This window comes from Panthera pardus, unplaced genomic scaffold (genome assembly GCF_024362965.1).
Source record: "Panthera pardus isolate Hobbes unplaced genomic scaffold, ASM2436296v1 HiC_scaffold_25, whole genome shotgun sequence".
Lineage (NCBI taxonomy): Eukaryota > Metazoa > Chordata > Mammalia > Carnivora > Felidae > Panthera > Panthera pardus.
The window spans coordinates 25,242,647-25,255,834 of NW_026526821.1; the positions used below are offsets into that span (position 1 = coordinate 25,242,647).

Consider the following 13,188-nt stretch of genomic DNA (forward strand, 5'->3'; position numbering starts at 1 on the left):
GTGAAAGGGGTGTCTGGGTGGCTCAGTCTAAGCGTCTGTTGATATTGGCTCAGGTCGTAATCTCATCGATGGTGAGTTCAAGCCCCACGTCGGGTTCTGTGTTGACAGCACAGAGCCTACTTGGGATATTCTCTCTCTCTCTCTCTCTCTCTCTCTCTCTCTCTCTCTCTCTCTCTCCTTCTCTCTGCCCTTCCCTCTCTCTTTCTCTCTCTAAATAAATAAATAAGTTTTAAAAACTATGTGAAAAGAGTGACCTATCGTTACATGCAACAACCTGGATGATTTGCAGATATTAGGCTGAGTGACAGAAATCAGACTCAAGTCTGTATGATTCAATTTATACAGAGTTCAAAACCAGGCAAAACTAATCTATGGCGATAGATGTTAGAATAGTGGTTACCTTCAGGTGTGGTACAGACCAGGCAGAATGATATTTGTGGGGTGCTGGACAGGTTCTATATCAAGATCCAGTGGTATTCACCTGCCTGTATACAAATTAACCTGTCTTCATAATGAAGATAACTGCCCTTCACATATCTTATGTACTTTACTAAATATATTGCCATTTTTAAAACTTGTCTGGTAAGAGCAGCAATAGAAGCATACAGTTTTTATTAATTTGCAAAGTGCTCTCACTTACAAAATCTCATCTGCATCCACCAAAGCCCCAAGAAATAAGCATTACTATACCATCTACTGCTTACTGTTTATTTATTTTTTTACTGTTTATTACTTTTTTTTTTTTTTGAGACAAAGAGAGACAGAGCATGAACGGGGGAGGGTCAGAGAGAGGGAGACACAGAATCTGAAGCAGGCTCCAGTCTCCAAGCTGTTAGCACAGAGCCTGATGCAGGGCTCGAACTCATGGACTGTGAGATCATGACCTGAGCCGAAGTCAGATGCTTAACCGACTGAGCCACCCAGGCGCCCCTGTTTATTATTTATTTTTGAGAGAGACAGACAGAGCATGAGTGGGGGGTGGGCAGAGAGAGAGGGAGACACAGAACCCGAAGCAGGCTCTAGGCTCTGAACTCTCAGCACAGAGCCCGATGTGGGGCTTGAACCCACGAACTGTGAGACCATGACCTGAGCTGAAGTTGGACACTTAACCGACTGAGCCCCCTGGGCGCCCCTATCTACAGCTTGCTGTTGAAGAAACCGAGGCCCAGAGAATAGAATTTGCCTAAGGTCACATGGTTAAAGACACTCAGCTATATATTTATTTGTAAACTTCTTTAATTATTTTTTTAAGTAGGCTTCACACCCAGCACAGAGCCCAACATGGGGTATGAACTCAGGACCCTGAGATCAAGACCTGAACTGAGATCAAGAGTTGGATGCTTAACAGACTGAACCACCAAGGCACCCCTGTAATCTTTAAAAATATCAAGTCAAGAAAAGCTGAGTTAATAAAACTTGGTATGATAGGTTTCAAATTGTTGGGGCACCTGGATGGCTCAGTTGGTTAAGTGTCCAACTCTTGATCTTGGCTCAGGTCATGATCTCACAGTGCATGAGTTTGAGCCCTGCATTGGGCTCTCTGCTGTCAGTACAGAGCCTGCTTTAGATCCCCTGTTCCCCTCTCTCCCTGCCCCTCTCTTGCTCGCACACACAATCTCCCTCTCTCTCTCAAAAATAAATAAAAACATTTAAAAAATAAAAAATAAATAAATAAAACAGGTTTCAATTATGAATAACAAAATTTTTTATGAAACTTGGCCTCGTGTGATTATATGAAATCAAATAGAGGATTTGCCGATTTTGTTTATTTATTTATTTATTTATTTATTTATTTATTTATTTATTTATTTATTTTGAGAGAGAGACAGAGTGCAAGTGGGGGAGGGACAGAGAGAGAGGGAGACACAGAATCTGAAGCAGGCTCCAGGCTCTGAGCTGTCAGCACAGAGCCGACACGGGGCTCGAACCCACCAACTTTGAGATCATGACCTGAGCTGAAGTCTGCCGCTTAACTAAGCCACCCAGGCACCCCTAGAATTTGCTGATTTTTAACTGTAAAAAACAGAGTACATCCAACACCCTCTCCTGATAAAAAACACTCAACAAAGTAGGAATAGAAAAGAGCTGCTCAATCTGATAAAGAACATCTATGAAATGGGGCGCCAGGGTGGCTCAGTTGGTGGAGCATCTGACTCTTGATTTTGGCTCAGGTCATGATCCCAGGGTCGTGGGATCGAGCCCTGAGTTGGGATTCTCTCTCTTTCCCTCTGCCCCCTCCCCCACTCAACACGTTTTCTCTCTCTCTCTCTCTCTCTCTCTCTCTCTCAAAAAATAAATAAATAAAAGTGAAAAGACATCCCATGAAATGGGAGAAAATAATGGCAAATCCTATACCTGACAAGGGGTTAACATTCAGAGTATAGATTTTTAATTTTAATTTTAATTTTTACTTATTTATTTTAAACATTTATTTATTTTCTTTTGTTTTAAAATTTTTACGTTTATTTATTTCTGAGACAGAAAGAGAGAGACAGAGCATGAGCAGGGGAGGGGCAGAGAGAGAGGGAGACACAGATTCCGAAGCAGGCTTCAGGCTCTGAGCTGTCAGCACAGAGCCCGACGCGGGGCTCGAACTCACGGACCGCAAGATCATGACCTAAGCCGAAGTCGGACACTTAACCGACTGAGCCACCCAGGTGCCCCAACATTTGTTTATTTTCGAAAGACAGAGATAGAGCACAAGCAGGGGGGTGGGGCAGAGAGAGAGAGAGGGAGACACAGAATCTAGATTTTTTTATTTTTAAAAAAATGTTTATTTATTTTGAGAGAGCGTGGGGGGGGGGGCGGGGAGGGACAGAGAGAGAGGGAGAAGAGAATTCCAAGCAGGCTCCACTCTGTCAGTGCAGAGCCCAAAGTGGGGCTCTAACCCATGAACTGCGAGATCGTGACCTGAACCAAAATCAAGAGTTGGCCGCTCAACTGACTGAGCCACCCAGGTGCACGCAGAATATACTTATATTTAAAAACCCTCTTACAACTCAAAAAACAAAAAGACAAGGGGCGCCTGGGTGGCTCAGCCGGTTAAGTGTCTGACTCTTGATTTTGGCTCAAGTCATGATCTCATGGTCTGTGAGATCAAGCCCCCTGTCAAGCTCTGCCCTGACAGTGTGGAGCCTGCTTGGGATTCTCTCTCCCTTTCCCTCTCTCTCTCTCTCTCTCTGCCCCTCCCCTGCTTTCTCTCTCTCTGTCTCAAAATACACGTTTAAAAGAAGTTTTTTTTAAGACAAACAACCCAATCAAAAGGCACTAAATTGTATATGTTAAAATAGTTAAATTGGTGAATTTTGTTATGTGAATTTTATTTTCAAAAAAAGTGTGCTGAAGTCATGACAGGAAAACATGTTTTGCTGCCCACCACACAAACCCAGATTAGAACTGAGGCTCTGCCATTCAGCCATGTGGCAAGGTGTGCCATCCGACTCGGTTTCCCAACTGTGAGAGACACTATCTTCCTTACCGGGCCATTTTGAGGATTCAATAAGAACATAGATAAAGAGCCTGGCACAGAATATGCACCCAATACACATTTATAAAATAAACAATAATAGTAACAACAGGAATAATAATTAATTACTGACATCTATGGGCCCTCACTTTGAGTCAGATGGCTGACAAAGAATATCTCATTAATTATCTGACTATAGCCCTATGAGGTAGGTACAGATTATAGCCGAGGAAACAGAAGTTTAGAGAATTTGAATGACTTGCCCACAGTCATACTGATGAAGTTTTGTGGTGATGAGAGGGGGGGCGGGATTCATGGGGTTTGGAGCCGATGGCCAAGAATTCTTGAAGACGTCTTTGGTGCAAAAATGGTGATTTTATTAAAGCATGGGGACAGGACCCATGGGCAGGAAGAGCTGCACTGGGGTTGTGATGGGTAACTCATTATATACCCTCAGGTTGGGAGGGGGTCAGGGAAAGAGGATGTCTCTAAGGAATTTTGGAAGCAAGGTTTCCAGGGGCTAGCTGTTGCTAGGGAAACACCATTTATCACCCTTTAATAAAACCTCAGTCATGAGACCCCTCAAATGCATATGGGGGGCCATAAGCTTGGAGCATGATTGCCAGCATATATCCTGGGGCAGTTGAGATAAAGGAAGTAGACTGACTGGATCCTCGAGGTTGGGACAATGTTAAGCCAAGGTTCTCTTTTGCCCCTAGCAAAGTGTCATGTTGAAGGCAGCTGAGCTCCTAGAGGGAGATCACTCTGCTGGTTTCAAGGACTTGTCAATGGGCTATAGGCAGTAAGGGAATTTAATTTTTCATTTGCCTTAGTTTCCCACATTACCATAGCAAGCACTTAAACCCCTTTCCTTTGTTCTTGGGTAGCCGGGAGTGTCTGAGGAATATCACAAGATCCCACCTGGGGCAGGGGGTGGGAGGTGTTGCTAGCTTGTGCTTTGCCCCTCAACTTGCCTCATGCTCCCTCATCAATACCATTATTAAGTGACGTGGCTGGCATTTGAACTCCCAGCAAACAATCGGAAATCTTTATTGAGTACTTCATGCTAAGCAAGACACTGAGCTGAGCGTTTACATCCATTACCTCATCTAGCCTGCACACCTGCATGAAGTGGGCATTATCATTGTCCCCATTTTATATTATTAAGTACTGGGGAAACAGAAGTTGAACAGCTTGCCCAAGGTCACAAGCTTGTGGGGGCAAAGCTGAGAGTCTTACTGTAACGACAACCTCCTTAACCTCTCTATTCTACACTGCCTTCATCCAAATGAATGAATGGATAGAGAGAGATGCACAAATAAACACAAATAAATGAAGTGTGATGAGCCGGGGAGCAGGTATGAATGACCTCCCTGGGAACAGGGCAAAGTTAGCAGTAGGGGTAGGAGAGACCCAGCAGAACCTGAGAGAGGCAAGTGGAGAGCGGGGGTGGAGACTGCCCTGGAAGGGCCCCTGCCCTTGAGTTAATGGTAGGTTCCAGGGCCTGCCTACTCCATACCTCTTCATCCAAGCATGTGTAGGCCATGCAACAGGCTCTGTGCCCTAGAGGGTAAAGTGCTTCCTTCTGAAAGGCTTTTCAGGCCACCCCATACAATGCTGCAACATGCGCCCCACCCCACACTCACATTCTACTCTCCTCCGCTTTTTCTTTTTTTTCTATAGTACTTATCACCTTCTAACGTATTATATAATTTGCTTTTTTGCTGTTTATCGTCTGCTTCTTCCACAGATCATTATTTGTTTGGCTCATAATGTGTTGTCAATGCCTAGAAGTATGCCTAGCATATAGTAGGCACTTAATAAAAACATTTGTGAAATGAATACATGAGTGGGCTGAGGGAGCAGTGACTTGGGGGGCAGGAGAACTAGATTTGGATTTAGCCTTGCTATGAGACCTTGGACAAGACCCCTTCCCTCTCTGTGCCTCATTTTATTCTCCAGGATTCTACAAAGGGCTCAAGGCCCTGAATTTGGGCCTCAGCCCTTGGCCTCAGGATTCTGTGCCTGACCACCCATAAGCCATCCTTGGTGAGCAGGGGTTCACCCCCAACCCTGGGGTGGAATCTGCTGGGCTTTCTGCTCCCACCCTACAGGACCTGAGAACCCGTAGGGGGCATTTGCTGGCAGCTTTGGGGGGTTGGGAACACCTGCAGCTGCCACCTCCACTCCAGCCTTCGCAAGGGAGGCAGAACTGGTCCAACTGGTTCTGCTGGGCCACACCAGATACCTGCTGTGTCAACTGAGATTTCCAAACCACTGCCTCGATCATTTGTCCCAGATGGTCTCGGCTTCCTCTTAAAACAAAGGAAAATGGGGCTTTACAGTGCATTGGGTTAGCCTACATGGCAGATGCTTACTGAGGGAAACTTACCCTTGGCCTCCATGGAACGGGAGCAGGGGTGGTAGAGTGGGTCTTGTTTCCTCAAAGTGCCGTTGTTGGTTTATTCAATAAATATTGATCGAGCAATTCCTGAGCAGTTCTAGGCACCATAGATGTATCAGCGAACAAAACAGAGAAAAGTCCTTGTCCTTGTGGAATTTTTGGTTTTTAATGAGGGGAACAGACAATAAAGAAATGTCTAGGGGCACCTGCCTGGCTCAGTCAGCGGAGCATGCGACTCTTGATCTCAGGGGTGTGAGTTTGAGCCCCCATGTTGAGTTGTAGAGATTACTTAACAATAAAATCTTAAAAAAAAGAGAGAAATATCTAATATAGTGTCAAGGATGATGGATAAAAAAGAAGAGTAAGGGACTAAAGTGTGATGGGGGTAGGGTGGGGGCTATTTTAGACAGATTGGCCAAGGAAAGCCTGAGGAAATAACTTGGACAAAGGTAAATAGAGGGAGGGGGCCAGCCATAGGAAAATCTGGGGTAAGGGCATTCTAGACAGAGGGAACATCAAGGACAAAGGCCCTGAGGCAGGAACTAATTTACATGATGGAAAAGCAGCAAGAGGGCAAGTATGGCTGGAGTAGAATGAGAGAAGAAAAGAGTGGTAGGAGACACGGGCTGTATCATGTAGAATCTTGAAATCTACCAGGAAAACTTTAGATTTCATTCTGGGAGATATTGGAAGCCACTAGAGTTTTAAACAGGAAACTGGCATAATCTGATTGAGGCTCTAGAAAGATCCCTTGGGCTGCTGTCAAGAGAATGGATCATGGTGTAGAGAGAGAGAAAGCAGGGAGATCAAAGAGAAGGCTGATGCAATCATCCATGCAAAAGAGGCTTGCAGCCTGGACAGGGAAGCGATGGCAGAGACGAAAAGTGGTTGGAGCTTTGGAGGAGTGATTTTTAAAAAAAGCCCCAAATACTGGCCTATCAGAGCTGGTGAGAGCTTTAGCGATCCTAAGACAAGGTAGGAACTTTGGAGTCTGTCAGCCCTGGGTTTGAAGCCCAGCTCCACACATTCTAGCTGAGTCTTCGGGCAGGTTGTTACACCTCTCCGAGTGAGTCTCGGTTTCCCCATATATAAACTGGGCATTATAAGAGAGCTTGCTTCCAAGGGGTGTCTTGAGGGCTCAGTGACATGTAAATAAGACACAGAGCACAAGGTTGGGCATTTAGTGGACAGTAAAGTTAGCTATGACTCAATTCCCCACGTTTATTGAAAGAGAAACTGAGGCCAGCTAGCTTAGAGGCAAATAGAGGACTAGAAGTGGAAGGGAGAAAACAAAGCACTATTTATAGGGTTCTTCAAGTCGTATACCTCAGGTCCAGACAGTAAGATGATTGAGGAGGTCAGGAACATAAAAAATTTCATGTGACCCTCTCTGGCCATCTTGTTCTCCTACTCTTGAAAGACATGGGAAATTAGAATTATGTCTCTATTCTAAAACAAATCAACACAAGTATGGCAAGTAGCAACTGACATCCAGCTGCAACGTCAGGGAGACAGTAGAGAAAAACAGGAACTATGGCATCCAGAATGTATGTACCCATTTAAAGGGGCTGCTAGCTCAGCTCCACCTGACTGCTGTCTCCCTGCCTAATTTTTTTTTTTTTTAATATTTGTTTATTTTAGGGAGAGCGCAAGCAAGGGAGGGGCAGAGAAAGGGGGACAAAGGATCCGAAGAGGGCTCTGCACTGACAGGCTGACAGCAGTGAGCCTGATGTGGGGCTCGAACTCAAGAAATTGACATCATGACCTGAGCCCAAGTCAGGCGCTCAACCAACTGACCCACCCACGTGTCCCCAGACATCCTAATTTTCAACAGAAGTCAGAATCCAGATTTTTATATGAAATCTCCCAATTTTTAAAAAATATTTTCTTTTCACATTTTTTAAATTTATCTATTTATTTTGAGAGAGCGAGCGCACGTGGGGAGAAGGGCAGAGACAGAGGGGACAGAGGATCCTAAGTGGGCTCCGTGCTGACAGCAGTGAGCCCGATGCGGGGATCGGACTCACGAACCCTGAGATCATAGTCTGTGCTGAAGTCAGATGCTTAACCCACTGAGCCACCCAGGTGCCCCTTCCCTCTGAATTCTAATAACCTTGTTGGGTAGGTACTATTATTCTCCCCATTTGACATATGAGGCCACTGAGGTTCAGAGAAGTGAAGTGACTTACCACAGTCACACAGCTGGGAAGGGGCAGAGTCAGGATTCAAACCTAGCTCTGCTTAATGTCAAAATCTGTGGGACCCTGGATGCTCAGGACAGACCCTCTTTACACTTCATTCTCCCAGCATCTTGGAGGTCTATGAGGGACTCTGGGGTCCTGGAGCAGCTCTGTTGTCAACTTAGAGTGACCCTTGACCAAGGGCCTTCCTCTTTCTAGGCCTCAGTCATCCCATCTGCCTACCTAGGAGGGATTTAGTTATTATGGTCCAAGCTTCCTCCCTTGCAGTCCAACTGTGCATCTATTAAATATTAGGACTTGGGGCGCCCAGGTGGCTCAGTCAGTTAAGCGGCTGACTTCGGCTCAGGTCACGACCTCACGGTCCGTGAGTTCGAGCCCTGCGTCGGGCTCTGTGCTGACCGCTCAGAGCCTGGAGCCTGTTTCAGATTCTGTGTCTCCCTCTCTCTCTGACCCTCCCCGTTCATGCTCTGTCTCTCTCTGTCTCAAAAATAAATAAACGTTAAAAAAAAAAAATTTTTTTTTAATTAAAAAAAAAATAAATAAATATTAGGACTTGATATTTTCCTTGTTCTTTTTTTAATGTTTATTTATTTACTTCAAGAAAGAGAGAGAGCGAGAGAGCAGGGGAGGGGCTGAGAGAGAGCAGGGAGAGAGAATCCCAAACAGGCTCCACGCTGATAATGACATGAGGCTCGAACCCACTAATTGTGAGATCATGACCTGAGCAGAAACCAAGAGTTAGATGCATAGCCTACTGAGCCACCCAGGTGCCCCAATATGTCCCTTGGTCTGTGGCCTGGCTCTGCCACTTACTGTTGTGTGATTTGGAGCTGCTTAACCTCCCTGTGCCTTTTGCCTCATCTCGACCATGAAATGGAATTAGAAGTAGCACCCACCTCAAAGTGCTTAGAACATGTCAGGCATATGGCACAGGTACCTAGTCAACATTAGTCTTCACGATTATTGGTAAATGTTCACGCGTGTGTATACTGATAGGCAGAGACAGAAACATACCTTAAACAGTTGTATTAGGATGGAGATGTGATTTTTTAACATTTTATTTAATGTCACGATTGTTAAAAATGGACATTAATGTCTCCCATGACTCCTCCACTTTGTAGAGAATAAAATCCAAATTCTTTAACCAAGAGTATCTCTGATTCGACATCAACTCCTATTTCAATAGAGCAAAGTAGCTAACAGCACATGGAGGCAGGCCATTCCTGCCTGAATCCCAGCTCTGTGACTGACTAGCTGTGTGAACTTGGGCGAGGAGCTCTGTGTCTGTTTCCTCATTTGTAAAATAAGTTACAATTTCCACCCGATGGGGCTGAAGTGCTGTGTATCCATCATGTGGAAGTGTCCATCAGGTGGAAGCTTGAAGCATATTAGCAATTGTCATGATCTACCTACTACCGCTAAATCTCTGGTCACCCTGGACCTTGCATTAGCCCCAGAATTATACCTCGAAGCCTTTGCTCATGGCTCGCTCTCCCTGGCATGCCTTCCTCCCTTTATCCATCCATCAAAACATTCTGTGTCAAGGACCAGCTCAAATGTGACCTCCCCTGGACAGATCTTCAGTCCTCGCCAGTCCTTCTTCTGGCCTTGAAGGCTGGGTGGGCTTACAGTTCTCACTGCCTCAGCTGTGTGCTACTTCCTCACTTGCTGTTCCTCCTGCATAACACCCTTCCTGAGGGGAAGATGGGCTTGCTCTCAGCTCCAGCCCACAGCCCCAGCACAGATGTCTCAGGGACGTACCAGCCTTTGAGGAAACTGAGTCATCAAACTGAGCCTGATAGCCCTGCCACGCCCCACCCTGTCCCTTCTCCAGCCCGTTTCCTCTCCTGTAACTGGCCAGTGTGGCCCAGCAGGGTGGTTGCGGATATAAATGAGGAAACACTGGTCAAGGTCCCCTTTCTCTTCCCTGCCTCCCCGATTCACTCCTCCTCTGGACTAGCTGGGGAGGCGGAGAGAGTGCTGGCGGTGGGGGCAACTACGGATTCTAGAGGCCTGCTTGAGATGGACTTCTGGCTCTGATCAGAGCTTCTGATGCAGTAGTGTTTGGGGCAAGGCCCAGGATCCTGCATTTTCAAAAGTGAGTTAAAACCTCTTCCATGGCCATGCTCTGAAATAACCATTCCGGGAGCACCAAACCTCTCCATGGCTAACAGGGCAGCACAGCTGTGTGCAAGGGGCCATGGGACCTCTCAGCCCCCACACACTTTGGAGGAGGGAGTGCTGCCACCCAGGGGCAGAAACTCCCAAGGCTCGGGCCTGAGCCATTGGGTACACAATTTTGATAAAAACATTTATTGAGCACTTTTCAAGTGCCAAGCATTATGCCAAGTCCTCTGCACGTTTCATCATACTGGACCCCACGACAGCCCTATGGAGTTGAACTGTCATACCCACCCCCAACTGTACAGGTGAGAAATACAGGGCTCAGAGAGGTAAAGTGACTTACCCAAGGTTACACAGCAAGTGAGCAGCAGTGCTTAGATGTGAAGCCAAAACTGGCTGATAGCTGCACTCTAACCATGACACTTGAGTGCCGCCTAAATGCCTACATCAGAGTCACCTGGGGATATCGTAAGGAACTGTGTATGAAAAGGTCCAGCAGATCAGGGCTCTAACAATCTCAGGCCTCCAGAAGAGCAGCTTGACTAAAGGCCACACCAAGACAGCCTGGAGGAGGGGCGGCAGGACCACCCTGTCTTCTCTCTTAGGTGGGCCGACACCAGCCTGGACCAGCCAGACCCTGGGGTTGCTCAGCTCGGCCATCTCTCTTCTCTCCACTGCCCTGACCTGGAAGCTGTAGGCAGCCCTGCCTCAGATTCCAGAATGCTTCAGGGCTCTCCAGCAGAATTGGGGCCATGGCAGGCTGGCCACAGGCCAGGGTTTATACATGACACTCCAAAAGGATTTCAGCCCATGGCTCACTTCCGTTGGAAAGAATCTCTAGCTGGTCCCTGACGTGTGGACCCAAAGGTGAGCATGAGGCCAGGCTTTGGGAGCAAACCCCGCGGGTCCATCACTCTGAGGCCTGGATGTACACAGGCACAGCGAGCATGGCACATGGGCCCTCAGTCCCTGCCTGCAGCTCCGCCAGCGCCAGGTTGGAGCCCAGGCTCTCGGCATGCCCAGGCACTACCAGCTCAGGCTCGCCACCCACCGTGCCACCCACTACGATGGACAGCACTGCATCTGGCTCTGAGAAGGGCGGCTTGCCTGGGGCAGCCTCCGGCACAGGCCCAGCCCCTGTGTCTTTCAGTTCCTCCAGCCCCAGCGGGTCAGGCAGGGGGGTCACCACCTTGCGCCCACCACTGCTGCCGCTGCGGGGGGCCGCCCTCCTCCGGGAGGGCCGCCGGGCTTGCAGGTCCTTGTCCTTTTGGGGGCCAAGGCGGCAGCGGTGATCCTTGAGGTATTTGTGTCGGGAAAAGCCCTTGGCACAGCCAGCACAGCGGAACTTGTAGTTGCCCGTGTGGGCGCGCTGGTGCTCCGCGAGGTGGGCACGGCGGCTGAAGGACTTGCTGCACAGGGCGCACTTGTGGAGCTTCATGCCTGGGGTGGGGGGAGGGGGGCAAAGTCAGAGAGAGGCACTCAGACCCCTTACTTTGTAACCGCACCTCTGCACTTGGAATAAAACCCAGTCTCTCGGCTTGTCCTCTGAGCGCGTGCGTGATCTGGGCCCTGCTCCCTGCCAGTCTCATCTCCCCACTTCTCCCAGCTGAGCATGTGTGCGATCTGGGCCCCTGCTCTCCTATCAGTCTCATGTCCCCCCTTCTTCCAGCCACTGACTCGTGGCCAGCCACACATGCCTTCCTCAGGGCACTAAGCTGGCTCCTGCCTCTGGGCCTTTGCACTGCTGTTTCCCTCTGCCTGGAATAGGATGTTCAGCCCCCAAACCTTAGCTGACTTAGCCAGGTCACCATCATCTCTTTCCTCTCTGGTCTGTCTGTCTCACCCCGGCCCCCTCAGACCGTCCCCACAGGGCAGCTAGAAATGGTTTCATGAAATACACAAAGGATTGTGACATTCTCTGCTCTGAACCTTCCAGTGATTTGCCAAGTTCCCCACAAAGCCCTGTGCAGTCTGACCACTCCCTTCACCTCTCAGCCCCATTCCCTCCTTCCCCCCACTTGTTCTCGGAGCTCCATACTCCCACTCACCTCTCCTGGTCTTAAACACCCCCAGTCCCTTCTCTGCTTCAAGATTTTGTACTTGCTCCCTCCTTCTGGAAGCTATCTCCTGGCTTTTCTCATCCCTTAAGACAGCTCTCATGTCACCTCCTCCAGGAGACTGTCCCTGATACCTGCCTCATATCTTTCTCTGCCCCCTCACTGTTTATTCCTGTCTTTGTAGTCTGCATACTTCTCTGTAACATACTTATTTGTTTGTTGTTCATTTTCAATCTTTGCCACTGAATGCTAAGCTTCCCCAGGAGGGCAGGGTGGGGATCTGCCCATCTGATTCCCCCATGTCACCTCCAGAGTCTGACATGTGATAAGTTCTCAATAGTCAGTCACTCACTCAATGAATCACTGGTGCCTCCGTATCCACCATGAAGGCAAGTCCAGCCCACGCTCAGCCTGAGCCATGCTCTCCTCAGCCTCCCTCGGATGAAGGCTCAGAGAGGGGCAGAGACTTGCATGAGGCAACACGGCAGGACAGTGGTAGTGCTAAAAATCAAACACAGGCCATCTGTCTGCAAAGTCCTCAACTCTACGCTCTCAGGTTTCAAACTTTCTTCAGCAACTAAATCCTTTCTTTAAACCCATGATTCTTAACCAGGCGCAATTTTACCATCCAGGAGACTTTTGTCCCCTGGAGACATTTGTGATTGTCCTAACTGTGGGGAAGAAGCCACTGACATCTAGAGGGTAGAGGCTAAGTATATTGCTAAACATCCTATAATACACATGGCAGCCCCCTCACACAGCATCAGCCAGTACAAAATATCAATAGTGCCAAGAAACCATGTTCTAGCCCAAACGGTATGTGGAAAGACAGCCAAGCTGCTCTGGGGATGCAGCAGCACCCAAAGAAGAGCCATGGAGCTCCTGGGAAACCGAGGAGCAGGGTGAAGACCCTTGCTCCACACCCCACCTGCCCCG

At 48.0% G+C, this 13,188-nt stretch overlaps 1 protein-coding gene across 3 annotated transcripts in view; it reads right to left on the reverse strand.

The window, feature by feature from the left end:
• Positions 1 to 3,299: 3,299 nt before the first annotated feature.
• Positions 3,300 to 13,188, reverse strand: part of ZNF341 (zinc finger protein 341) — a 51,924-nt gene continuing 42,035 nt past the window's right edge. For all 3 annotated transcript variants that reach the window (XM_053890339.1, XM_019458758.2, XM_053890338.1), the window contains one exon: positions 3,300 to 11,635. In XM_053890339.1, the coding sequence (XP_053746314.1) occupies positions 11,106 to 11,635 (530 nt within the window). In that variant the 3' untranslated portion in view covers positions 3,300 to 11,105. The remainder of the gene's footprint in view (positions 11,636 to 13,188) is intronic.